The 23,081-nt window shown below is 41.5% G+C and overlaps 1 protein-coding gene across 1 annotated transcript; it reads left to right on the top strand.

Annotated features, from left to right (window-relative positions):
- The first annotated feature begins 17,677 nt into the window (after positions 1 to 17,677).
- Positions 17,678 to 18,999, top strand: htr1aa (5-hydroxytryptamine (serotonin) receptor 1A a). Its single transcript, XM_063042109.1, has one exon. The coding sequence runs from the start codon at positions 17,678 to 17,680 to the stop codon at positions 18,902 to 18,904; it is 1,227 nt and encodes a 408-aa protein (XP_062898179.1). The 3' UTR covers positions 18,905 to 18,999.
- The last annotated feature ends 4,082 nt before the right edge of the window (positions 19,000 to 23,081 follow it).

Raw genomic sequence — 23,081 nt, 5'->3', positions numbered from 1 at the left:
CTGTGGTGGGAAAGCTGTTGGAAAAGATTCTTAGAGATAGGATCTATGGGCATTTAAAGAATCATGGTCCGATCAGGGACAGTCAGCATGGCTTTGTGAAGGGCAGATCGTGTCTAACAAGCCTGATAGAGTTCTTTGAGGAGGTGACCAGGCATATAGATGAGGGTAGTGCAGCAGATGTGATCTACATGGATTTTAGTAAGGCATTTGACAAGGTTCCACATGGTAGGCTTATTCAGAAAGTCAGAAGGCATGGGATCCAGGGAAGTTTGGCCAGGTGGATTAAGAATTGGCTTGCCTGCAGAAAGCAGAGGGTCGTGGTGGAGGGAGTACATTTGGATTGGGGGTTGTGACTAGTGGTGTCCCACAAGGATTGGTTCTGGGACCTCTACTTTTCATGATTTTTATTAACGACCTGGATGTCGGGGTAGAAGGGTGGGTTGGCAAGTTTGCAGACGACACAAAGATTGGTGGTGTTGTGGATAGTGTAGAGGATTGTAGAAGATTGCAGAGAGGCATTGATAAGATGCAGAAGTGGGCTGAGAAGTGGCAGATGGAGTTCAACCCGGAGAAGTGTGAGGTAGTACACTTTGGAAGGACAAACTCCAAGGCAGAGTACAAAGTAAATGGTAGGATACTTGGAAGTGTGGAGGAGCAGAGGGATCTGGGGATACATGTCTACAGATCCCTGAAAGTTGACCCACAGGTAGATAGGGTAGTTAAGAAAGCTTATAGAGTGTTAGCTTTCATAAAGTCGAGGGATAGAGTTTAAGAGTCGTGGGGTAATGATGCAGCTCTATAAAACTCTGGTCAGGCCGCACTTGGAGTACTGTGTCCAGTTCTGATCGCCTCACTATAGGAAGGATATGGAAGCATTGGAAAGGGTACAGAGGAGATTTACCAGGGTGCTGCCTGGTTTAGAGAGTATGCATTATGATCAGAGATTAAGGGAGCTAGGGCTTTACCCTCTGGAGAGAAGGAGGATGAGAGGACACATTATAGAGGTATATAAGATATTAAGAGGAATAGATAGAGTGGACAGCCAGCACCTCTTCCCCAGGGCACCACTGCTCAATACAAGAGGACATGGCTTTAAGGTAAGGGGTGGGAAGTTCAAGGGGGATATTAGAGGAAGGTTTTTTACTCAGAGAGTGGTTGGTGCCTGGAATGCACTGCCTGAGTCAGTGGTGGAGGCAGATACACTAGTGAAATTTAAGAGACTACTAGACAGATATATGGAGGAATTTAAGGTCGGGGGTTATATGGGAGGAATGGTTTAAGGGTGGGCATAACATTGTGGGCCAAAGGGCCTGTACTGTGCTGTACTGTTCTATGTTCTATATCCTTCCGAATGCAACTTGAAAATCTCCCTCTGATGGCAGAAATGATCCAGAGGGAAACCAGAAAAAATCCAGTGTCACAGGTCTACTGGACACCAAAAATGGCTAGAATGTTCAGCAGAAACACCAGATGCCCCACTTTTACCAGTGCCAAATGAAACTGTCCTTGACAGGGAGTTGCCTTAAGTGGGGATTGAGAGTTGTTGTACCATCCAAGCTGAGAGCTACAGTATCAGAGGAGCTTCAAGGCGATCATCAAGGCATAGTTAAAATGAAAGCATTGGCTTGAAGCTTTGTCTGGTGGCCTGGGCTAGATCAGCAGATCGAGCAGCTTGCAATGGACTGAACAGGATGCCAGCATGCCCAGAAGATGTCAAGAGCAGTGCCTCTTCATCCCTGGGAATAGTCTCCATTGCCCTGGCACAGGATTCATGTGGATTTTGTTGGACGATTCATGGGCACAAATTTCTTGGTAGCACTGGATGCAGCTACAAAGTGGTCTGAAGTGTTCCCAATGGCCCCCACTGCAGCTTCGCACACAATTGATGTAATGAGAAGCCTTTATGCAGGTAGTGGTGTTCTGGAACCCTTATTTAGTGACAATGGATTACAGTTTTTGGGGGAACAGTTTTAGTTATTCCTAAAAATGAATGGACCAAGACATATTCCATCTGCACTATCCCACCCAGCTACAAGTGGCTTGGTGGAAAGGTTTGTCCAGAGTCTATAGAAAGCACTGTGAGCAACGTCAGCAGAACACACTACTGACACTGAACCAGAAACTTGCTAATTTCCTCCTTGCATATCGCAGTGTAACACACTGCACAGGCGACAACCCACCAGCTACGCTGTTCCCAGGTCGTCCTTTGTACTCACATTTGGATCGTCTCAAACTAATCTCAGAAGGAGTATGCAGGACAAACAGCTGAGACAAACGGAAAGCTCCTTAAACAAGGAGGTTTGATGTGTCACTCCTGGACAAACAGTCCTGGCAAGGCACTACAGAGGTGATCAAAAGTGGGTATCGGAAGATCAAAAACAGAACTGTACCACTCTCCTACACAGTGAAGATTGTGTCTGATATCATTTGGAGATGGCACATTGATCAGTTGAGGAGGAGCAGAGACAATTTTTCAACAAGGAAGGTGGCTACTGCTGCTAGAACCACTTCCTGCAGACTTGGAGTCAACTCCAACCACCACCACGGAGGCCCCGGAATTTGAGACTGTTTCACAGCCATGCCCCACCTGCCAAGCAGAATGATTCCCCCTTGTCAGGAAAGACGTTATCCCTCAAGAGTAAGAAATCTTCCAGGACGATTAAATCTTTAGGCCTGAATGGGGCAATTTAAAATTTACTAGGCTGTGGATGTCTGTATAGCAGTTGTATACTGGGCATATGGTTGAGATGCATTCTCTGTTGAGTTGGACTTTATAGCTAAGCAGGGAGGAGTGCTGTGCATTTAATATTTCAGTAATATTTGAGTAATCTTGTAGATATGTAGGTTGATTAAGCATTCCTGTTCATTTGGATAATTAATTGTGGGTTAATTAATTATGTATGAATATGTAAATTGCATACGTCATCGAGCTACCACGCGATATGTGCACGATTTGCTTAAAAGTAAACACAAACTTAGACTCACATGCCCAGCTTTCTTGTTACTCTTCCAGTTAGTTTAATGTTTTGGAGTTACAAAACATAACACTAATCTCAGGACAATTTACAAAGACCAATTAACCTTCCCGGTACGTCTCTGGACTGTGAGAGTAAACCCGAACACCTGGGGAAAACCCATGCATTCCATGGGAGGACTTACAAGAGACTCCTTGCAGAACGGTGCTGGAATTGAACTCCAAACTCCAGAACACCCCAAGGTGTAATAGCGCTTGCAAGTTGCCATTCTACCATGGTGCTCTAAATTTCTTGCTCAACATCAAGCAAGAAGCCCCAATCTGGTGGCTGGAGTCCCAGCAGACCTCAGCTCCTGGCCCATTTTCCTCAAGACCTCCTTGTCCAGGATTGACCTGATACTTCCCTTTAAGTGCTCTGCATAGGCAGCTTACAAAGTGAAATGCCTAAGGCCATTCAGGAATTTGTCGCACTTTGACCTCAGGCACTGCAATAGGCCCTCAACCATTTTCCACTCTGCAAGATATTCATATTGCTGCATTATATTCCCACTGTGCCAACCTTATTGTTATCCAGTGCAAACTCAGGTGCTAGATGAAGCCCAGACCTTTGTCTATTTATTTAGAGATTACAGTACGGTAACACGCCCTTCTGGACCAACGAGCCCGTAGTTCACAATTACACCCATGTGACCAATTAACCTACTAACCCACAGGTCTTTGGGATGAGGGAGGAAACTGGAGCACCCAAAGCAAACCCACACAGTCGCGGGGAGAGGGTACAAACAGTGCAGGCAGCAGTGGAACTGAACTCAGGTCACTGGCACTGTAACAGCCTAACACTAATCGCTACACGACTGTGTTGCCCTCTCCCCAGGACCAACGATCCAACAGGCCAATTGTTGCTCTTACTGGTAAGATTTTCACTGAAAGTACCTAACCCCCTGAAAATTCTCAAGAGAACCAGGAAAAGCCAGAGGAATGTAAATCTAATCAGCTAGCTCATCATTCTTAGCGGATTGAGAATATTAGGAAATCAGAAACTCATGCATGCCTAGAATCCAGATATACACTGAAATCTTAAGTCAAAGATTTGAGCAAAAGTAGTTTCAGGTTTAAAAGCATATGGCAGTACTGTATAATATTTATTCATATTCAATCACTGTTAACTTAATGACTGTTGTTCAATTCTGCTGAATAATGTTGACTTGTATTCTTTTCACTCTTTGCTTAACAGGCACGCTCCCTGCCAATCTAAGCTAGTATCTGACTACTTGATATTGGCAAGTAGAATAGTTGTTACTTGACTAATAGGCAGCGTTCTTGACTATTAATAACTTCTACACAGCAGCTGGAAATTTCAGTGCAAATAATTAAACTCTTTTGGAATTAAACAAAAATGCTTGTATAGCAATAACAATAAACGTCGCCAACTGTTGTAAAAAAAAACAACTGGTTCACTAATAATAAACACCAGAGAATCTACAGATGGAGGAAATCCAGAACAACACATACAAAATGCTGGAGGAACTCAGCAGGTCAGGCAGCATCTATGGAGAGGAATAAACAGTCGACATTTTGGGCTGAGACTTTCCATCAGGACTGAAATCACCAAATCCCCTGAAAATTCTCAAGTGACTCAGCGCTCAAATCTCAGTACTGATACAGATCAAATCATTACACAATGCATTGAGGTAGTACAAGGTAAAACAGTAACAATGCAGAATAAAGTGCAACAGCTACAGAGTAAGTGCAGTGCAGCTAAACAATGAGATGCAAAAACACACCAAGGTAGATTGTGAGGTCAAGTGTCCATCTTATTGTATGAGAGAAGTGGATGTCTCTTGCCAGAACAGTTCCAGACAAATGCAATACAGACAATAAATGTTGTATTGCCAGTAATATTTATATCCCAGAAACAAAAAAAAAATAAGACTCACTAGTTGGTTTTCCTTCCAAGTCTCTGCATGCTGTCTCATTTTCACAACTCACTGAAATGATCAGAAAGGGAGCAATTTGATGAATCTATTGGTGCACAAAACATTTATGGAGTGTATTGTTTGTTGTTCCATTTATTTCCCTGTGGCAATTACGAGCAGAGAAACACTTCTTATAATTTAGAAAACAAAACTGGTGCCAAAAAATAAAAGACTACATATTAAGCTTGAGTTTCACACCAGGGCTACAAAGGAGGAGCTGCAGGCACGAGAGACTGCAGACGCTGCAATCTGGAGTAATGAACAATCTGCAGGAGGAACTCAACAGATTAAGTCCTTATGTGGGATTTTGACCCGAGACATTATCAATTCTTCCCATTCCTCAATGTTGCGCAGCCTGCTGAGTTCCTCCAGCTATGATGCTGCTAAGAATGAGATGTCCCTGCAGGCAGCTAACAAGGCCAACAAAGTGGATGTTGAAGGGATGGAATAAATGCTGGATTTGTGCTCTCCATCATCATTGGCATACTATGCAATGATTGCTTCAGTATTAAACTTCAAACATGCTCCTAATCAGCACATTCCCTCTGAAATTCCACAGAGGCATCATCAGCAGAGTCATGGTACATCTGGAACTAGAGAAGTGTTTGACAGAAGCACCTTATTGATAGATTCAAACAGCCTATTGCCTGTTTTAGTTGACTACAAGCAATGCAAATACTGCCCCAGAATTGAAATTTTTCTAAAATTATTTAAATGTGCATGATCCACATGAACCAGACATCACTCATTTTCTACCTGAAAGACAGCTACAATTAGATCTATTTTCAATGCCAATAAATTTGAAATGAAAGTTATTCAAGTAAATTCAATCCACTAACTTATTCATGGACTCATATAACTTAACCTGTTGGATCAGGGACCTTGTCAAGTGCTTTGCTAATATCTAATTAGACAACATCCACTCCCCCCATCTGATAAATCATCTTCATACCTCCTCAAAAACTAAAGTTTGTGAGACATGATCTCCTCTGCAAGAAGCAACATTGACTATGCCTTATATGCCCAAGCTTTTCCTATTGTTCTCTAAGTATATCCTGCCCCTAAGAATCATCCCCAAGAATTCCATGAATACTGATGTAAGATTTTCTGGCCAATAATTTCCTGGATTATCTCAATTTCCCTCCTTAATAAAAGGAATACTATTGTCTCAAAAATCAGACCACTAGAGGAATTCATGGGGTCAGCCACTATCTGAATGAATATGTCATGGTTGATGTGGACTTTATTAAGACACTCATGGATATTTGATTGGGACAGGTTGTTTACTGGCAAAGGTATGCTTGGTAAGTGGGAAACCTTCAAAACTGAAATTTTGAGAGTACACACTTCGTATGTTCCTGTTGGAATAAAAGGCAAGGCTAACAGGTTAGGGAACCTTGGCTATCAAGAGATATTGAAGCTCTGGTTAAGATGAAGAAAGAGATCTAGGCAGCAAGGGACAAATGAGGTACTTGAGCAGTACAAGAAATGGAAAAGAATACGTATGAAGGACGTCAGCAGGGCTGAAAGAAAGCACGAGGTTGCAGACCAGGTGAAGGAGAATCCCAAGGGCTTCTACAGATATATTAAGAAGAAAATTAGTGTGGTCATCTATGCATAAAGCTGAAAGATATGGGGGAGATCTTAAATGAATTTTTTGCATCTGTATTTACTTGTGAGACAGACATAGAGTCTATCAAAGTGAGGCAAAACAGCAGTCAAGTGATGGACTGTATAGTGCGTGTAGTGGTCAGCAAGGAAGGCTATCAGAGTTTGCGGCAGGATCTGGTCCAGAAGAAAAAAAACGTGTTGAAAAATGTCAGATAGAATTTAATGCAAATAAGTGTAAGTTTTTGCATTTGTGGGAGGACAAACCAAGGTAGGACTTACATAGAGAGTGGTGGGGCACTGGGAGTGCGGTAGAACATAAGGATCTTGGAATACAGATCCATAATTCCTTGAAACAGGTAGATAGGGTTGTAAGAGAGCATTTGGCACATTGACAGACATAAATTTAAGTACTGAGTACAGGAGTTGGGGCGTTAATTTGAAGTTGTATAAGACATTGGGGAGACCTAATTTGGAGCATTCTTTCCAGTTTTGGTCATCTAACAGAGAGAGGGGAGGAGGGAAGGAGAAGATGGCGGCGTGACGCAGCACGCGTGGCCGCTCCGAAATGATATCGTATTTGTTAAGTAGGGACCGTGCACAATCCTGATTTGATGGAGACAGACGTGAGATGCACGGAGGAACACCTGGAGAAACTTCTGAAATGCCTGCTTCGCTGCCGCTGCTACTGTGCGATCGAGAATCTCCGGAGGGGAAGGCCCCAAATCCTCGGCTCTGCCTATTGTCTGTTGGCAGGGCCAGGGTCAAAGCACTCAGCAGAGATGGTGCTCGGTGCTTGGTGTTCGCGGGCTGGTCGGAGGCTCGAAGTTTTCCGACGGACTCAAGAGTTGGCGGTGGTCGAGTGCTTCCAGGGTGCTGCATCGGCAAGTTTGCGGTGCTGGAGGTTCATGGCAGGGAGAGTTTTTCTTCCTTCTATCGTCTGCGTGAGATAATGGGACTTTTGAGAGACTTTGAGACTTTTTTTTACCATGTCCATGGTCTGTTCTTTATCAAATTACGGTATTGCTTTGCACTGTTGTAACTATACGTTATATTTATGTGGTTTTGTCAGTTTTTTTTAGTCTTGGTTTGTCTTGTGTTTCTGTTATATCATACTGGAGGAACATTGTATCATTTCTTAATGCATGCATTACTAAATGACAATAAAAGAGGACTGCGTGTCCTCATAATCTAATCTAATCTGATCTAATCTAACTACAGGAAAGATACCAATAGACTGAAGATCCACACAGAAAATTTGCAAGGATGTTGCTGGGACTTCAGGACGTGAGTTATAGGGAAAGGTTGAACAGGTTAGGTCTTGGTTCCTTAAAGCACAGGAGAATAAGGGGAGATATAGAGGTATGCAAAATTATGAGGGGTATAGATCGGGTAAATGCAACCAAGCATTTACTGAGGTTGGATGAGACTAGAACTAGAGGTCATGGGTTAAAGGTGAAATGTGAAGTGTTTAAGGGAATATTTGGGGGAGTTTGCTCACTCAGAGGATGGTGAGAGAGAGTGGAACAAGCTACCAGCAGAAGTGGTGGATGCGGGTTTGATTTCAACATTTAAAAGAAAGTTGGATAGGTACTGGATAGAAGGGGTATGGAGGGCTATGATCTGGGTGCAGGTTGGTGGGATGAAGCAGAATAATAGTTTGCTATTTTATAGATAGGACAAAGGGCCTGTCTTGGTGCCATAGTATTCTCTGATTCTATGACTCTAAGTATGCCTCTACAAAATCATTCTGAGTCTTGCCCAATCTGAAGCGCTGAATGAACCAAGAGATCCATAATATGTTGAGGACCAGATTGGCGACATTCAGGACTGGCAGCCCAGGAAGTTAATTGAGGTCCAGCTATGACTTCACATTCAAAATGGTAATTCGGGACCAGACTTGAATCACAGAAGGATGCCCAACAGGGCTTGAAATCTATCAGCTCCTACAAAACAAGACCAAGCAGCATAAATGACACAGACACGAGGAATTCTGCAGATGCTGGAAATTCACGCAACACACATCAAAGTTGCTGTTGAACACAGCAGGCCAGGCAGCATCTCTAGGAAGAGGTGCAGTTGACGTTTCAGGCCGAGACCCTTCGTCAGGACTAACTGAAGGAAGAGTGAGTAAGGGATTTGAAAGTTGGAGGGGGAGGGGGAGATCCAAAATGATAGGAGAAGACAGGAAGGGGAGGGATGGAGCCAAGAACTGGACAGGTGATAGGCAAAAGGGATACGAGAGGATCATTGGACAGGAGGTCCGGGAAGAAAGACAAGGGGGGGGGACCCAGAGGATGGGCAAGGGGTATATTCAGAGGGACAGAGGGAGAAAAAGGAGAGTGAGAGAAAGAATGTGTGTATAAAAATAAGTAACAGATGGGGTCCGAGGGGGAGGTGAGGCATTAGCGGAAGTTAGAGAAGTCAGTGTTCATGCCATCAGGTTGGAGGCTACCCAGACGGAATATGAGGTGTTGTTCCTCCAACCTGAGTGTGGCTTCATCTTTACAGTAGAGGAGGCCGTGGATAGACATGTCAGAATGGGAATGGGATGTGGAATTAAAATGTGTGGCCACTGGGAGATCCCGCTTTGCTGAACACCTACGCTCTGTCAGACCGCTTTGCTGAACACCTACGCTCTGTCCACCAGAGAAAGCAGGATCTCCCAGTGGCCATCAAACTTTACAACTCCTCCCTTGGAGGGTCAGGCACCCTGAGCCAATAGGCTGGTCCTGGACTTATTTCATAATTTACTGGCATAATTTACATATTACTATTTAATTATTTATGGTTTTATTGCTATTTAATTATTTATGGTGCAACTGTAACGAAAACCAATTTCCCCCAGGATCAATAAAGTATGACTATGACTATGACTTGAGTGGTCTCACCATCTCCCTAATTATCCTGTTGCTCCTGGTATATGTATGGAATGCCTTGAAATTCTCTTGAATCTTACTTGCCTAGGACTTTGCATAGCCCCTCTTTTCTTTCCTAATTCCCTCCTTGAGATTTTTCTGGCTTCTTTGTAACCCTCCAGGTCTCAGTTTGGTTCTAGCTTCCTAAGCTTTACATACTTTTCCTTTTTCTTCATGACTAAATTCATCACCGCTCTTCATATCCAAGGTTCTCTTACCTTGCCATCCTTGTCCTTCCTTCTGACTTGTCCTGTACACTGCAGTAGAGTACTTAACGTGGCAAAGACCAGCTCCAGTGTCATAATTAAGTCTGCTGACGATACTACTGTTGTTGGCTGAAACAAAGATGATGACGAATCAGCATATAGGAGAGAGATTGAAAATCTGGCTGAGTGGTGCCACAACATCAACCTCTCAGCCAATGCCAGCAGAACCAAACAGCTGATTATAGACTACAGGAAGAACAAACTGGAGGTCCTGAGCCAGCCCTCATTAGGGGATTGGAGGAGGAGAGGGTTGGTAACTTTAAATTCCTTGTCGTTGCCATTTCAGAGGATCTGTACTGGGACCAACACCTAAGTAATATCACAATGAAGGCTGTGGTGTGATCTATAAACATAAGCCTGACAGAGTGATTGCACCTTCAGTTAACACAGAATCATTTTGTATAAGTATAACAAAAGGTATTTTATCCTCTTTAAATGGTTGTGTTGGTTAATATCAGTAAATTTCAACATAATATTAATAGTGCCAATGCATCATGTGTTATTAGTTAATGCAATTTACTTATGGTCTAGCATGCAGTTCAATAAAATGTCGGTGGTTAATGTTTGTCTCTCAAGGGACACAATTAATTTACAGCTCTGTGTGCTATGAAATAAAATGTCTCAGGGCATTGTTTCATTAAAATGAGTGATCAAGTATTGCTTTTCCTGTTTTCAGTCCTAAATGTTATTTGGAAAATCAAATTATGCTCCTTCTCTAACAGTCAGATATATTAATTTTATATAATAATCTTCTAGCTTCGTATTAATGTCCTTTTGATAGATAGCTGTTAATCCAGCAGAAATCTCAGGAGTTTAAGGACAGGTTTGTTAAAATCTGGGGTTGACCATATACATGGAAGAGGCATGTAATGTACAAATGCAACAGGCAGCAAAGTAGCCAGTAATAATCTGCTTATTATGTTATGTATCATAATGCACCAACAATTAACTACAGCCCTGAAATCTTCTTTCTTCCTTAACTACAATCCTGAACCACTTCAGCTTTCAGCAGTGATGATTCCTTGCTTTACCATTCACAGCAACTTCATTGCCTCTGTGTGATTGAACCTCAGATAAGCTGTAATTTCCTCCAGCTACACACTGGAATGACCCTGGCCACCTTCATTTTCTCAGCCTTAGATATCAGATAACCGTTGTCAATCTACACTTCCAGTGTCTCTGGTTTAAGCAGACTACTCCCAATGTTATTCATATACTTGATCTGGAGTTTTGCGAAGGCTGCTTCATCCACTCTGTAACATTGTCTCATTCCAGATCATCCCAGTCCATCTGCTGCTGAGAAATCTGAAGCTTCTGCTCCTCACCTTTGAACCCTGGTCCCCCAGCAATGTACCTGTATTCAAACTTCTTTGCCTCTCCATATTTATAGCCTCCTCCAAATTCATAAACCTCATTACCTGAGCTCCCCTAACTCTGGATGTATTCCCTATACTTACTTATTTATTTATTCAATGCTCAATAGACCCCTCCAGCCCTTTGAGCTGCTCTGCGCAACAAACCGTGATTTAACCCTAGCCTAATCACAGGACACTTTAACATGACCAATCAACCTACTAACCAGTACATCTTTGGACTGTAGGAGGAAACCCACACATTCCACGGGGAGGACATACAAAACCCCTTTCAGAGGATACTAGGATTGAACTTCAAACTCCAATTCCGAGTCGTAATAGCGTCACACTAACCACCACGCTACCGCCACACTACCATGGCACGCTGGTGTGTTTGGTGTGTATGCCTTCAGCATCATGGCTTAAAACATTTTCTGAATTCTTTTGCCTCGATAGCTCCTTGATGGGGCTGCAAAGAATCCTTTTTGTTCATGATTCTTAATGTGTCTTCCTTTTCTGCTTGATATCAGTTTATATAGAGCTTAGTGCATAACAAGCAGATAAAATGTGATCAATGCCCCCATAATGTAGTCATTGTCTAACTTGTTGCTGTTTAGGTGATTCAGTTTAAGAAATGATCTATAATTTGCCAGGATCATCGTGTACCTGCTATAGTTTCTCAGATTATGAATTTGTTTTTCATGCAATATTTTGTATTGTTGAGTTTACTTTTATGTTTAACAGCTTTTTTTTTACACATTTTGTTATTTTGTTTTATTAACTGCTACCAGAGAAACAGACTGAGGTAACTGTATAACTTCTCTGGGGCTTAATACATTTCAAACATATTTATCAGTGATCAGTTTTAGCTACTAGGTTTAATATTTGTTATATGATTGTCAAACTTGTAACCTTAGAGAAAACATTAAATGTTTACAAGAAGTATTTTAAAAACTGCCATCTGATAATTTCGCTAGAAGTCTGATGTAGGTGGACTACTTCAAGGGATATGCTGATCAGGTAGACACTGAACTTGAGAGATAGGTTCAGTCACAATCTTATTGAAAGGCAAAAGTTTTATGGTCTATACCTACTTTTATTAGTAAAATTATGTTTATCTGCCATATCTGCCTGTGTGCATAGAGCCAAGGAATAAAATGAACCTGTATGACATTGCTCTGAAATAAATTAGCAGTCCTTGCAAATTTCACTTCTATTTATGTAGTTAACTATGTGATTTACTAACTACTTAGATTATTCATTATTCTTCTAGTAAACTGGTTACATTGGCCAATCAGAAAATTCTCAAGTTTATTGTGTGCATTGGATGGTTAGACAAATGGTGTTAAGTCAATTGTTAGAATACCTATTCATTACTTACTGTCTAATTTAATGCTGGAGTAAATACATCACCCAAAAACTCTGGAATGGAAATAATTTGAAATAAATTGTAGCCAACATCAGTAAGGATTTTGAAAAGTAATAGAAGTGGACTGTTAAAGCTTGGAATTTGACGTTAATGTTTAATTTTAAGAAAGTACTTAAGTGGTCTATGATAGAATTCAAAGTGGATTAAATTATCAATGTATAAAATTATCTGTTGTTTATTACGTATAAAGCTTAACTAAATAACCTTGCACATAGAGTGCACAAAGCAGAGAGAATCTAACAAGCATGCTGAGACAAATTGGCACAAACAGAAAAGGAAACAATCAGAAAAGCAAAATGGGTTCAGAATTACCAAAAGGAAAAAAAAAATCAATTCTGCATGTCAATTGGTCAAACAGAAGTAGAAAGAAGCCATTCTTGGTCTCAGTGGTGAATTAAGATAAAATAGATATTTTCTTCAGTTAAGCCATCTGCTATTGGGAACAGTCAAAGTGTTGTGTGTTTCTCTTTGAATGATGGTGAAATGGGAAATATTTTGGTTCTTTTAAAAGCCTAAAGTCATACAGTTGTATAATTTATTTAGATTTAGCAATCATAAGTAACATTTAGTTTGACATTGAAGTTATTTTGAATTGAATTAAATGGTGGCCTGGATTCTTGATATATTCATGATCTCACTTCTCCCAGTTAAAATTCATGTGACACCATTGCAAAGGACAAAATATTCATTTACTGCCTTACTTTCATCACAGGGATGGAATATTGTATTTCCCCATTTGAAGCTAAACTCAGGAATCAAATCTGGGACTAAATCATAGAATCTATTTTAGTTTTGATGCTGATATTATATTAACTATATGAAAATAAATAAGTGTGCTCTTGACCACATTAGTGTTAGGACAATTAATTGAGCCCCACATTACATTGAATCCTATGTTAGGGATAATCATTTTCACTACCTAAAATATGCCACGTAACTAGGAGATGTATGGGCAAATTAAAATACATTTCAGTAAGGGTGCAGGAAGGGATCAAGTCCATGGAAAAGAAAAGCTGGGTGGGTGGAGGAGGAATGTAATTGATAGGCATCCATTGGATTTGAATTTTATTACTATTGTAATGCACCACAATGTTTCACTGCTAATGTAATGGCCCCTCAATAATGTTTCACTGCTAAGGTAATGGTTTCTCTGTAGCAGCAATGTTTGGGTTATTTATGAAAATTTTAAGAAAAATAGAAGTTGTTTAAAAGAGATACAATATGATTATTGGTTGCGTACACTCAGTGGCCAGATCATTATGTACACCTGTACTCCTGCTCATTAATTGGTCAATCATGTAGCAGCAATACAATGCAGAAAAGCATGCAGACATGGTGAAGAGATTCAGCTCAAATATCAAAATGGGGAAGAAATGTAATCTAAGTGACTTTGACTGTGGAATGATTGTTGGTGCCAGATAGTGTGACTTAAGTATCTCAGGAACTGCTGATCTCCTTTTTGACACACACCAATCGCTTGAGTTTACAGAGAGTGATACGAAAAGCCAAGAAAAAATACTGTGGATGAAAGTGCCTTGTTCATGAGAGAGGTCAGAGGAGAATGACCAGAATGGTTAAGCAGCAGAAAAGTTACAGCAACTTAAATAACCACACGTTACAACTGTGGTGAGCAGAAGAGCATCTCTGAATACACAGAATGTCAAAACTTTAAGTGGATGGGCAAAAGACCATGATCTTACACACTGTGGCCACTTTATTAGGAACAGGAGGTACCTAACAAAGTAGCCACTGAGTGTACGTAAAAAGACAGGCAGATATACAGACAGATAAACAAAGTAGGCGAGAGGAAGGAAGGACAAGCTTTCTCTGTGCCTTTCATGGCTCATGATGTCCTAAAGTGCCAATTAATGATATCTCAAAGTACAGCAGGATGCGCCACATGGGCTAGGAAAAATGGTAGCCAGTTTGTGAGTCGAAAGTTGTCACAAGTAGCAGCATTTACTTTGTATTATGATTCTGAGTTACAGTTAAGCATTGGTCAAGGAAAATTCTTCTTTTTTTTTTGCACTAATCTCATGAGATTTCTTACATTCACCTGGTTTAAAATCTCACCAGAAAGACATTAGCTATCAAAATGTCATGCTCACTCAGCTCTGCAGTGGGTCGCCAACTGAGTGGAATATGAAACTTAAGTCTTACAGCTAAAAGTGGAAGCATTGATCGATGGTCATGGTGCCCAGGCTAGGACTACGGACATGACTATAAAGAAAATAGAAATTAACTAATCCCACAATGGAAAAATTTTTAATTATGATCGATTACTCAGGTGTTCTGGACTGTTCTGGATAGCAGTGGTTATCAAGTCGTTTCAGTAAAGGGTTCATCTTGCTCCCTATAAATAAATGCTTGAAACGTGTAGCTATCTCCCTTTTACTCCCATGGTCGCATGCTGATATGTGCAATACACGTAGATTAAACAGATTAAAGATTAGCTTTATTTGTCACGTGTATATCGAAACATAGGGTGAAATTTGTCATTTGCGTCAAATCAAACCAGCGAAGATTGTGCGGGGGCAGCTCGCAAGTATCTCCACGCTTTCGGCATCAATATAGCATGCTCAGAACTTACTAACCTTAAATTTAGCTCTTCGAAATGTGAGAGGAAACCGGAGAACCCGGAGGAAACACGCGTGCTCACGGGTCGAACGCACCAACTGCTTACGTACGGCGGCGGAATCGAACCCCCATTGATGGCGCTGGCGCTTAACGCGATTGCGCAACTGTGCCGGCCCTTTGGCCCTTTATATTCCGTATCGTGGAGAAGAAATGGACTATACAACCGCCATGGAAGAACTGATGAATGCCTGTTGAAGTGGCGTAAACCATTTCCAGAGTACAGGGTTTTGTCGGAAGATTGGGGGGGGGGCGGGTGAAACAGGAATGTGAAGTGAACTTCATAGAATATAGATTGAAATTGTTTTCAATGCTGCACTTTCCCGTTATTGTATCTGTGCAACCAACACAAATCAACATTTCAGGGAATCGCAGGTTTCAGGTTACATCTGTTTTACTCTCCAGAGGTGCTGCCTAAACCGTTTTTGGTGTTCACTTTTTCTTTAACTCAAATTTCCAACTCCTGCAGGACTTCCGTGTTCGTTCTTTCAGCAGGGCCTCTTCGTCTTCAGGTCAAGCGCCGAAGACCGCGTAAATGAAGAACCTCAATCTCCAATGCCAAATGATGTCTTGCAGTATAATTTACAGATGATTTTATTTCCACAGTCTACTTTTTTTTTATCTGTAACTCTACTGGTTTCTCTGATATCACAAAGAGAGATGTGGCGCCCATTAAAGACTATTCCAATGGTAATGACTATTCCTCTTTAACTACTTCATAATGAAAAATCCCCCTGGAGTGGACGCACATTGATCCAAATATATTCCTACCTGGCATGTAAATGCTAAAGAAAATAAGGAGGAATTATTGGAAATAATCCTGTAAATTAAATGCTATATGATAAGTAGATTCCAGAACATTTCTGCTTGAAATCAATTATTCAAGTTACATTGAGAATTCATGGAATTCTTTAGACAATTATCTGCAAAAGAATTATTCAGGTAATTCAGATTGTTTTGTTTGTGTTGGGAGGTATTTCTTCTGCGGCAGCTTTTATGAACAAAGTAACGAATAGATGTAATTACCAATGGTCAATCGTCCCTCTTCCACTGACAATGCTTATATTAAAATTAAAATGATTAATCTTTAAAATATCACGATCGCCATTTAAAGTCTATCTAAGATATGTTGGGCTAACTTAAATGCAAAACTAAATATAATTTCATTGCTAAATCTAAATAAATTATCTCTGAATTCTAATAATGTCACAATCTAGGCAAGTTGCAGTTTATTAGTTATGTCCACCTTTAATTTGCGAGGCGTTTTATTTCTCGAGGATTACTGCGGGTATTCTTCCGACTGGATCCAGAGTGCCGTTTGATCTGTGAAGATTCAACTGTTATCGATCTCTAGGTGGCAGCAAATCTCCTTTGAGTTTTGACGGTGCACTCTTCGTGGTGCTGAAATTTCAAATGTGGCTAACAGGTGTCCGCCCAGCATGGCACTAAAGGTTATTAAATAGTGCAGAAACTCGCAACTATTTAATCGATTATTGTAAGATGTCGTTATCTTCCTTTTTGAATTGATGTTAGAATTACTCTTTTCGCCGCAGAGTAGACAAATAATTACAAAGGCAACGTTCAGAGCTTGCTGCTTTTAGGAGCTGAAACTCAGCACGCTGTTCCCTCAGCGCAGCTCCAGCCACTCAAGCATGCGATGGGTTTATAGTTCCATACACACTGTATTTTTGATTCTGACATCCTGAGAGTTAAACGGTTATCAACTAAGAGAGGAAAAAAATCTATCCAGCTTTGATGTTAAGAAGTGTTCAAAGATGCTACTTCTACATCTCTCCACCCTCGTTGCAATTTAAAGATTTCTGTACTGAAAAAAAGTTATCGAAGCTGGAGTATTCAATGATGACCGAGTTAAATAAATCTTCATCGAGTGTTATTCTATACTCAAGAGGATATTGATCGCCAGAATTACGTGGCCACTTTTCTTGATATTGTTGTAGTTATCTCGTTTCGTCTGCTGCCGCGTATACAGTAAAAACAAACGCCTACAGACAGAGGTGAATGGCCTTTAGGAACAAACAATGGACACGTTTCCTAATGCCATCATGCTAGACAAGGTACGTGAAGAAAACAGCCGAACGACCTGAGATAATCGCCAACGCTATCTGTATAATTGACCCAAGAGTCAGACCTGTTCCGAGCATAAAGGAACAAATCTCTTGTAAGTGTGGAAATCAGGGGAAACTCGTGGCATGAGGCAGAATGGGCATATTAGAAAAGAATGCAGCCGTGCTCTTAGCCGTTCTTACTTTCACCAATATCAGCATCAGCAGAGAAATGCGCGCTCCTGAGACCTATTAGCTATCTGACGTATCCTGGACGGCGGTATATATTAATTCACTCAGTCATCATTCGCCAATGATTGAAAGAAATAAGAAAATGTGGCGACGTTTTCGATGTGTTTTGGACTTCATCGTTTCATTTAAATAATTTAGTTTTCTCTCGGAGTTTGCAAACCGAACGCTTGAGACAACTTCTTCTCGGCTCCTTCGCGATTTCGGAATGGAAATGTACAATAACAGCACCCTGTCCTACTCGGGTTTCACCAAGGAAAACAACACGAACTTTTCAGAGGTGACGCTGACGTACCAGATTATAACTTCACTGTTTATAGGGACTATGATCCTTTGTTCTATCATTGGAAATGCTTGTGTGATTGCTGCCATAGCTCTGGAACGTTCTCTCCAAAACGTAGCCAACTATCTAATAGGGTCACTTGCTGTCACAGACCTGATGGTCTCGGTGTTGGTGCTGCCCATGGCTGCTCTGTACCAAGTTCTGAACAAATGGACCCTGGGACAGGTAACCTGTGATATTTTTATCTCTTTAGACGTGTTGTGCTGTACATCTTCCATCCTACACCTGTGCGCTATTGCTCTGGACAGATACTGGGCTATAACAAATCCAATAGACTATGTCAACAAGAGGACTCCCAAACGAGCTGCTATTCTAATAAGCTTGACATGGCTGGTCGGATTTTTAATTTCAATCCCACCCATGCTAGGCTGGAGAACACCCGAAGACCGAGCTGATCCCGATGCTTGTAAGATCAGTCAAGATCCGGGCTACACCATTTATTCCACCTTCGGTGCGTTTTACATCCCGCTGATCTTGATGCTAGTTCTGTACGGGAGGATATTCAAAGCCGCCAGATTCCGCATTCGTAAGACCGTGAAGAAATCGGAGAAGCAGAAAGTAGCAGACACTTGCCTGGCAGTTTCTCCAGCTGCCGCACAGAAGAAAAGCAACGGCGAGAACAGTAAAAACTGGAGGAGGAGTGTGGAGCCCAAACCTGCCTGTATCAATGGGGCCGTTCGGCACGGGGAAGAAGGGTCAGCTCTAGAAGTCATCGAAGTACACCACAACCCGAAAGGTCACCTTCATCTGCCCAACAACACCAACAGCCAATTGACGTTTTGCTTTGAGGATAGGAATGAAAAGAACGTTGAAGCCAAGAGAAAAGTGGCCCTTGCCCGCGAGAGGAAAACTGTAAAAACTTTGGGCATCATTATGGGGACCTTCATCTTCTGCTGGTTGCCATTTTTCATCGTTGCCCTTGTTCTGCCGTTCTGCGGACAGCAGTGTTACATGCCAATCTGGCTTCACGCCGTCATCAACTGGCAGGGCTATTCCAACTCATTGCTAAATCCCATCATTTATGCTTATTTCAATAAGGATTTCCAAAGTGCTTTCAAGAAAATTATAAAATGCAATTTCTGCAGACAATAACAACCATTATTTCGAATACATTATTGTGATGCATTTGTCCAAAAACAAACTATACAATTCTAATGTAATGCATTTAATATTTATGTTAATATACATTTGTGGCACGAACACTATTGGATTCAACTTGTACCCAGACTGTCATTGCTGTGCACGTGACAAAATGTGTGCTAACATAACTTTTTAACAACATTTCTAATTAGGCCATTTCAGTTTAGATGTTACGTTACTTAACTAATCGGTATATCCCTGAAACGTAATTGAAATGTATCCTCGTCATTCTGCGATTTAATCACACAATTCTGGATGTTGTATTCGCAGCTCAGAACATGCCGAGTTAAATGACACCATTTGCCGAAGGAAAGTATTACTTATTCTCACTCGATATATGTTGTTTCACAACTCACGTATGCCGTGTGCTAAGTTTTCTGCTAGTTTTTACTTTCGTGGTTTTCAAAGTGGCAGAATTTGGGCCTGTGATCGTTTGCAATCAGTAAAGTTACAAGTTACTTCCCATAAGCAAAATAAAACTTGCCCGATAAGGAATACAAGCTTGTGTGCTTTTATTGAACTGCCCACTATGTAACGACTGTCATTATCAATCAGCCAATCTGCCACTTCCTCCAGCCATACGTTCACTTAGTCTAAGAAGTTCATGGTGTTAGTTATTTGGCATGAAAGATGATTTTGTTTTAATTTAGTCGATTTGAAAACTTCGCACTTGGAAACAGGTGTGCCGATCCGGTAACATAGAGGTTAATGTTGCTGGACGAGAAACTAAAGAGCTGGAATACCGAGAAGCGAGTGTAACCATGTTGCCTCTCACCAAACACATTCTGAATAATAGATCTGAGGAAAGATTTGATGGATTAAACGCACGTGAAGTGAAAAGCTCGTATCCATCGTTGCCGAAATATCATTAAATAAAATCCTCCCAGGTTCACAAAGTCCTCCAGAAACTCTTTCTTATCTGTCTGGTCTGATCCATCAAGATCCAGTAAAATGCCCTCTAAAATAAGGATGGGGCGGGGTGGAGGGGGATTATGATGAGAGGGAGTCAGTGAAAAATGCCGGCATTACCAACCAAATCCGTGAACTGATACACCAAAACTAATCATACTCAGAAGCCCCGGGCTGTCTACAGAAGGTTAAGGAAAAACATTAATGCAAATAGTCCTTCGAGCGATGTACGGCGGAACTGGTACTTAGGTTACCAGTTGGTCTGTTAATCGTATTTCATTATGCTTTATGCTGGAGTATTCGGCACATGGAACAATATCATCTGCAACCTCCAGGCTATTGGAAGGCTGCGCAAGACTTTGGCAGTAAATCATTGTTCTATTCCCTGTTTCTTCCCAGTCCCAGCCAAGTTTCAGTTTGATATGAATGAATTTGATTTGTTCGACTACTGAACTCCATTATATAAAACCTTCTGAGACAATGTCTGGATCGATTTTAATTTACTGCAATTCAATGCCTCATTGTCCCCGCTAATCTCACTGTACTCTCGACGGCTCGTTTTAATTACTTGTAACAAAGGCAGTGATCAATTGTACGCCCCCTCCCTTCCCTCCTCGTACAGGGGACGGCGTGGATCAGTGTATGAACCCTTTGGAAGCCCGGTGACCGAACCAATCAGACTGAGAGGTCTCTCTGGTCTCTCCGGGAGCCTACTGGCGAGGAGTAGCTCTGTCCGTCTTCTTGGAGGGTCGCTTAAAAAACGGAGCTGAGATGAGGGAAAATATACCTCAGCAAAGATCTAGATCCTGCTCGGTTAATTTGTAAGGCTTCTTAACCCCCGCAACACACGCAAAATGGTGGAAGAATTCAGCAGGCCAGTGACCATCTATGGAAAAGATCGATGAAAACCCCTCGATTCTTTTCGTTTCTCCAGCAGTTTATTGGCTAACGAGGGGACCGAGATTAAGGATTAAGGTGTGACCGGGGCGGCTGGGGTGGGCGAGCACGTTCCTGTTTCAATTGGACATCTCCTGCAAAGTGGATATTTACCGTTGTTCAGAGTGAAGGCAAAACTTGGTCAACGCGTGCCCAGGCTAAATAATGAATAAATTGGTTTGAGAAAACCACAAAGGGAACTTCGTGGAGGTCGTGCATCTAGAATGCCACACGTCCCAGGGGCAAGGTCGTGATTTAACACCTAATCCTGGATGGAGAAAATGAATTCTGCCTTGTCAGTTTTGAAGAGAACATTAAAGATAAAAACAGACAAGGGCAGGATTCACAGAAACTAAATATCTAGTTACTGCTCGGATAACCTTGTTTGGTAAAAAAAAATTACATGCAATGAGACGTAAATGCAGGGTACAATTACATATCGTCCCGCCATCTAAAAATCATTTTGAATGGGACCTCAAGAAGGAAAACATGTTAAACTCGTGTTCTAAATGGTTCCCGTGTACACGGGGTAGCTGCATATCATTCTTCCCGATTTTCTGCGACACGGTGTAAAACCTTTCTTATGTCGACTGGCGACTAGTTTGGAAGTTCTCTAAACTTTAAGGTCCATGCAAACAGTATAAATGTAAAATTCACTAGCATATGGCGTTACCATCTGTACCTGGCAAGTGGAAGATAAATAGGGGACCTCAGAGATGCTGTAAGTGTGGCAATCTTCACGTAAAGAGGCAAACTCTGACTCTGCTGACTACAGAGGTGTCTGGTTACTGTCCGTCACAGAGAGTCATAGAGCCATGGAACACTACAGCACAGAAACATCTACAGCAAGGTCTATCTACTCAATGCTGAAGTATTGATCTGTCTAGTCCCGTTAACCTGCACCCGGAACGTAGCCCTCCATTCCCTCCCAACCATGTACTAAGCCAAATTTCTCTGAAGTGCTGAAATCGAATCGCATCCATCACTTCCACTGGCAGCTTGTTCCACACTCTCACCACCATCAGGTTGAAGAAAATCCCCCTTAAACATTTCACTTTTCACCCTTAACTCATGACCTTTAGATATCATTTTACCCACCCTCAGTGCAAAAAGGATCCTTGCATTTACCCTAAGTATATTGCTCATTGCCCTCATTCATCTACACCCTAGGGAATGAAGTCTTCACCTATTAAACCTTTCCCAATAACTCGGGTCCTCAAGTCCTGACAACATACTTGTAAATTTTGTTTGCAGTCTTTCAATCTTATATACATCCTTCATATAGGCAGGTGACCAAAACTGTGCAAATACTCAAAATTAGGCCCTACCAATATCTTATACAACTTCAATATAACATCCCAACTCCTGTTCTCAATACTTTGATTTATGAAAGCCAATGTGACAAAGCTTTCTTTATGACCTTATCTACTTGTGACACCACCTTCAAGGAATTATGGACCAACAATCCCAGATTCTTCTGTTCTCCCACTTTCCTCCGTGCCCTATTGTGCAAGTCCTATCCCAGTTTGTCCTCCGAAAGTGCAATACTTCACACTTGTCTGCATTAAGTTCCGTCTGCCATTTTGCAGCCCGTTTTCCCAGCTGGTTCAGATTCTATTGCAAGCTTTATTGTTTTCCTCACTGTCCATTACACCCCCAATCTTTGTGTCAGCTGCAAATTTGCTGATTCAGTTTACCACATCACAGATACAGATCATGGATATAGATGACAAACAACAAAGGACTGAGTATTGATCCCTGCAGCATGATATTAATGATAGGCCTCCAGTCAGGAAGGCAAAAATTTACTACCACTCCCTGGCTTCTCCCATAAATCCTGTTTACTACCTCAACTTGAATGCCAAGGGACTGAACCTTCGACTAACTTACCATGTGGGTCCTCGTCAAAGCTCTTGCTAAAGTCCATGTAGATAAAATCCACTGTCTTGCCTTCATCAACTTTCCTGGTAACCTCTTTGAAAAACTCAAAGAAGTTGTTAGCCATGACCTACCCTGCACAAAGCCATATTGACTATCCCTAATCAGACCCTGTCTATCCAAATGTTTATATATCCAGTCCCTTAGAATGCCTTCCAATAATTTATCCACTACTGATGTTAGGCTCACTGGCCTATAATTTCCTGGCTTATTCTTGGAGCCTTTCTTAAACAATGGAACAACATTAGCTATCCTTCAATTCTCCGGCACCTCACCTGTGGCTAACAACGTTTTAGATATCTCTGCAAAGGCCCCTGCAATTTCAACGCTAGTCTCCCTCAGGGTC

The sequence above is a fragment of the Mobula hypostoma genome, chromosome 3 (genome assembly GCF_963921235.1).
Source record: "Mobula hypostoma chromosome 3, sMobHyp1.1, whole genome shotgun sequence".
In the NCBI taxonomy this organism is placed as follows: domain Eukaryota; kingdom Metazoa; phylum Chordata; class Chondrichthyes; order Myliobatiformes; family Myliobatidae; genus Mobula; species Mobula hypostoma.
Note: the sequence above shows the minus strand (reverse complement) of the source record. Positions and strands in the feature narration are given on the sequence as shown.

What these genes read in the sequence shown, in the direction of transcription:
- htr1aa (XM_063042109.1), top strand. Translation starts at nt 17,678, where the DNA reads ATGGAAATGTACAATAACAGCACCCTGTCCTACTCGGGTTTCACCAAG.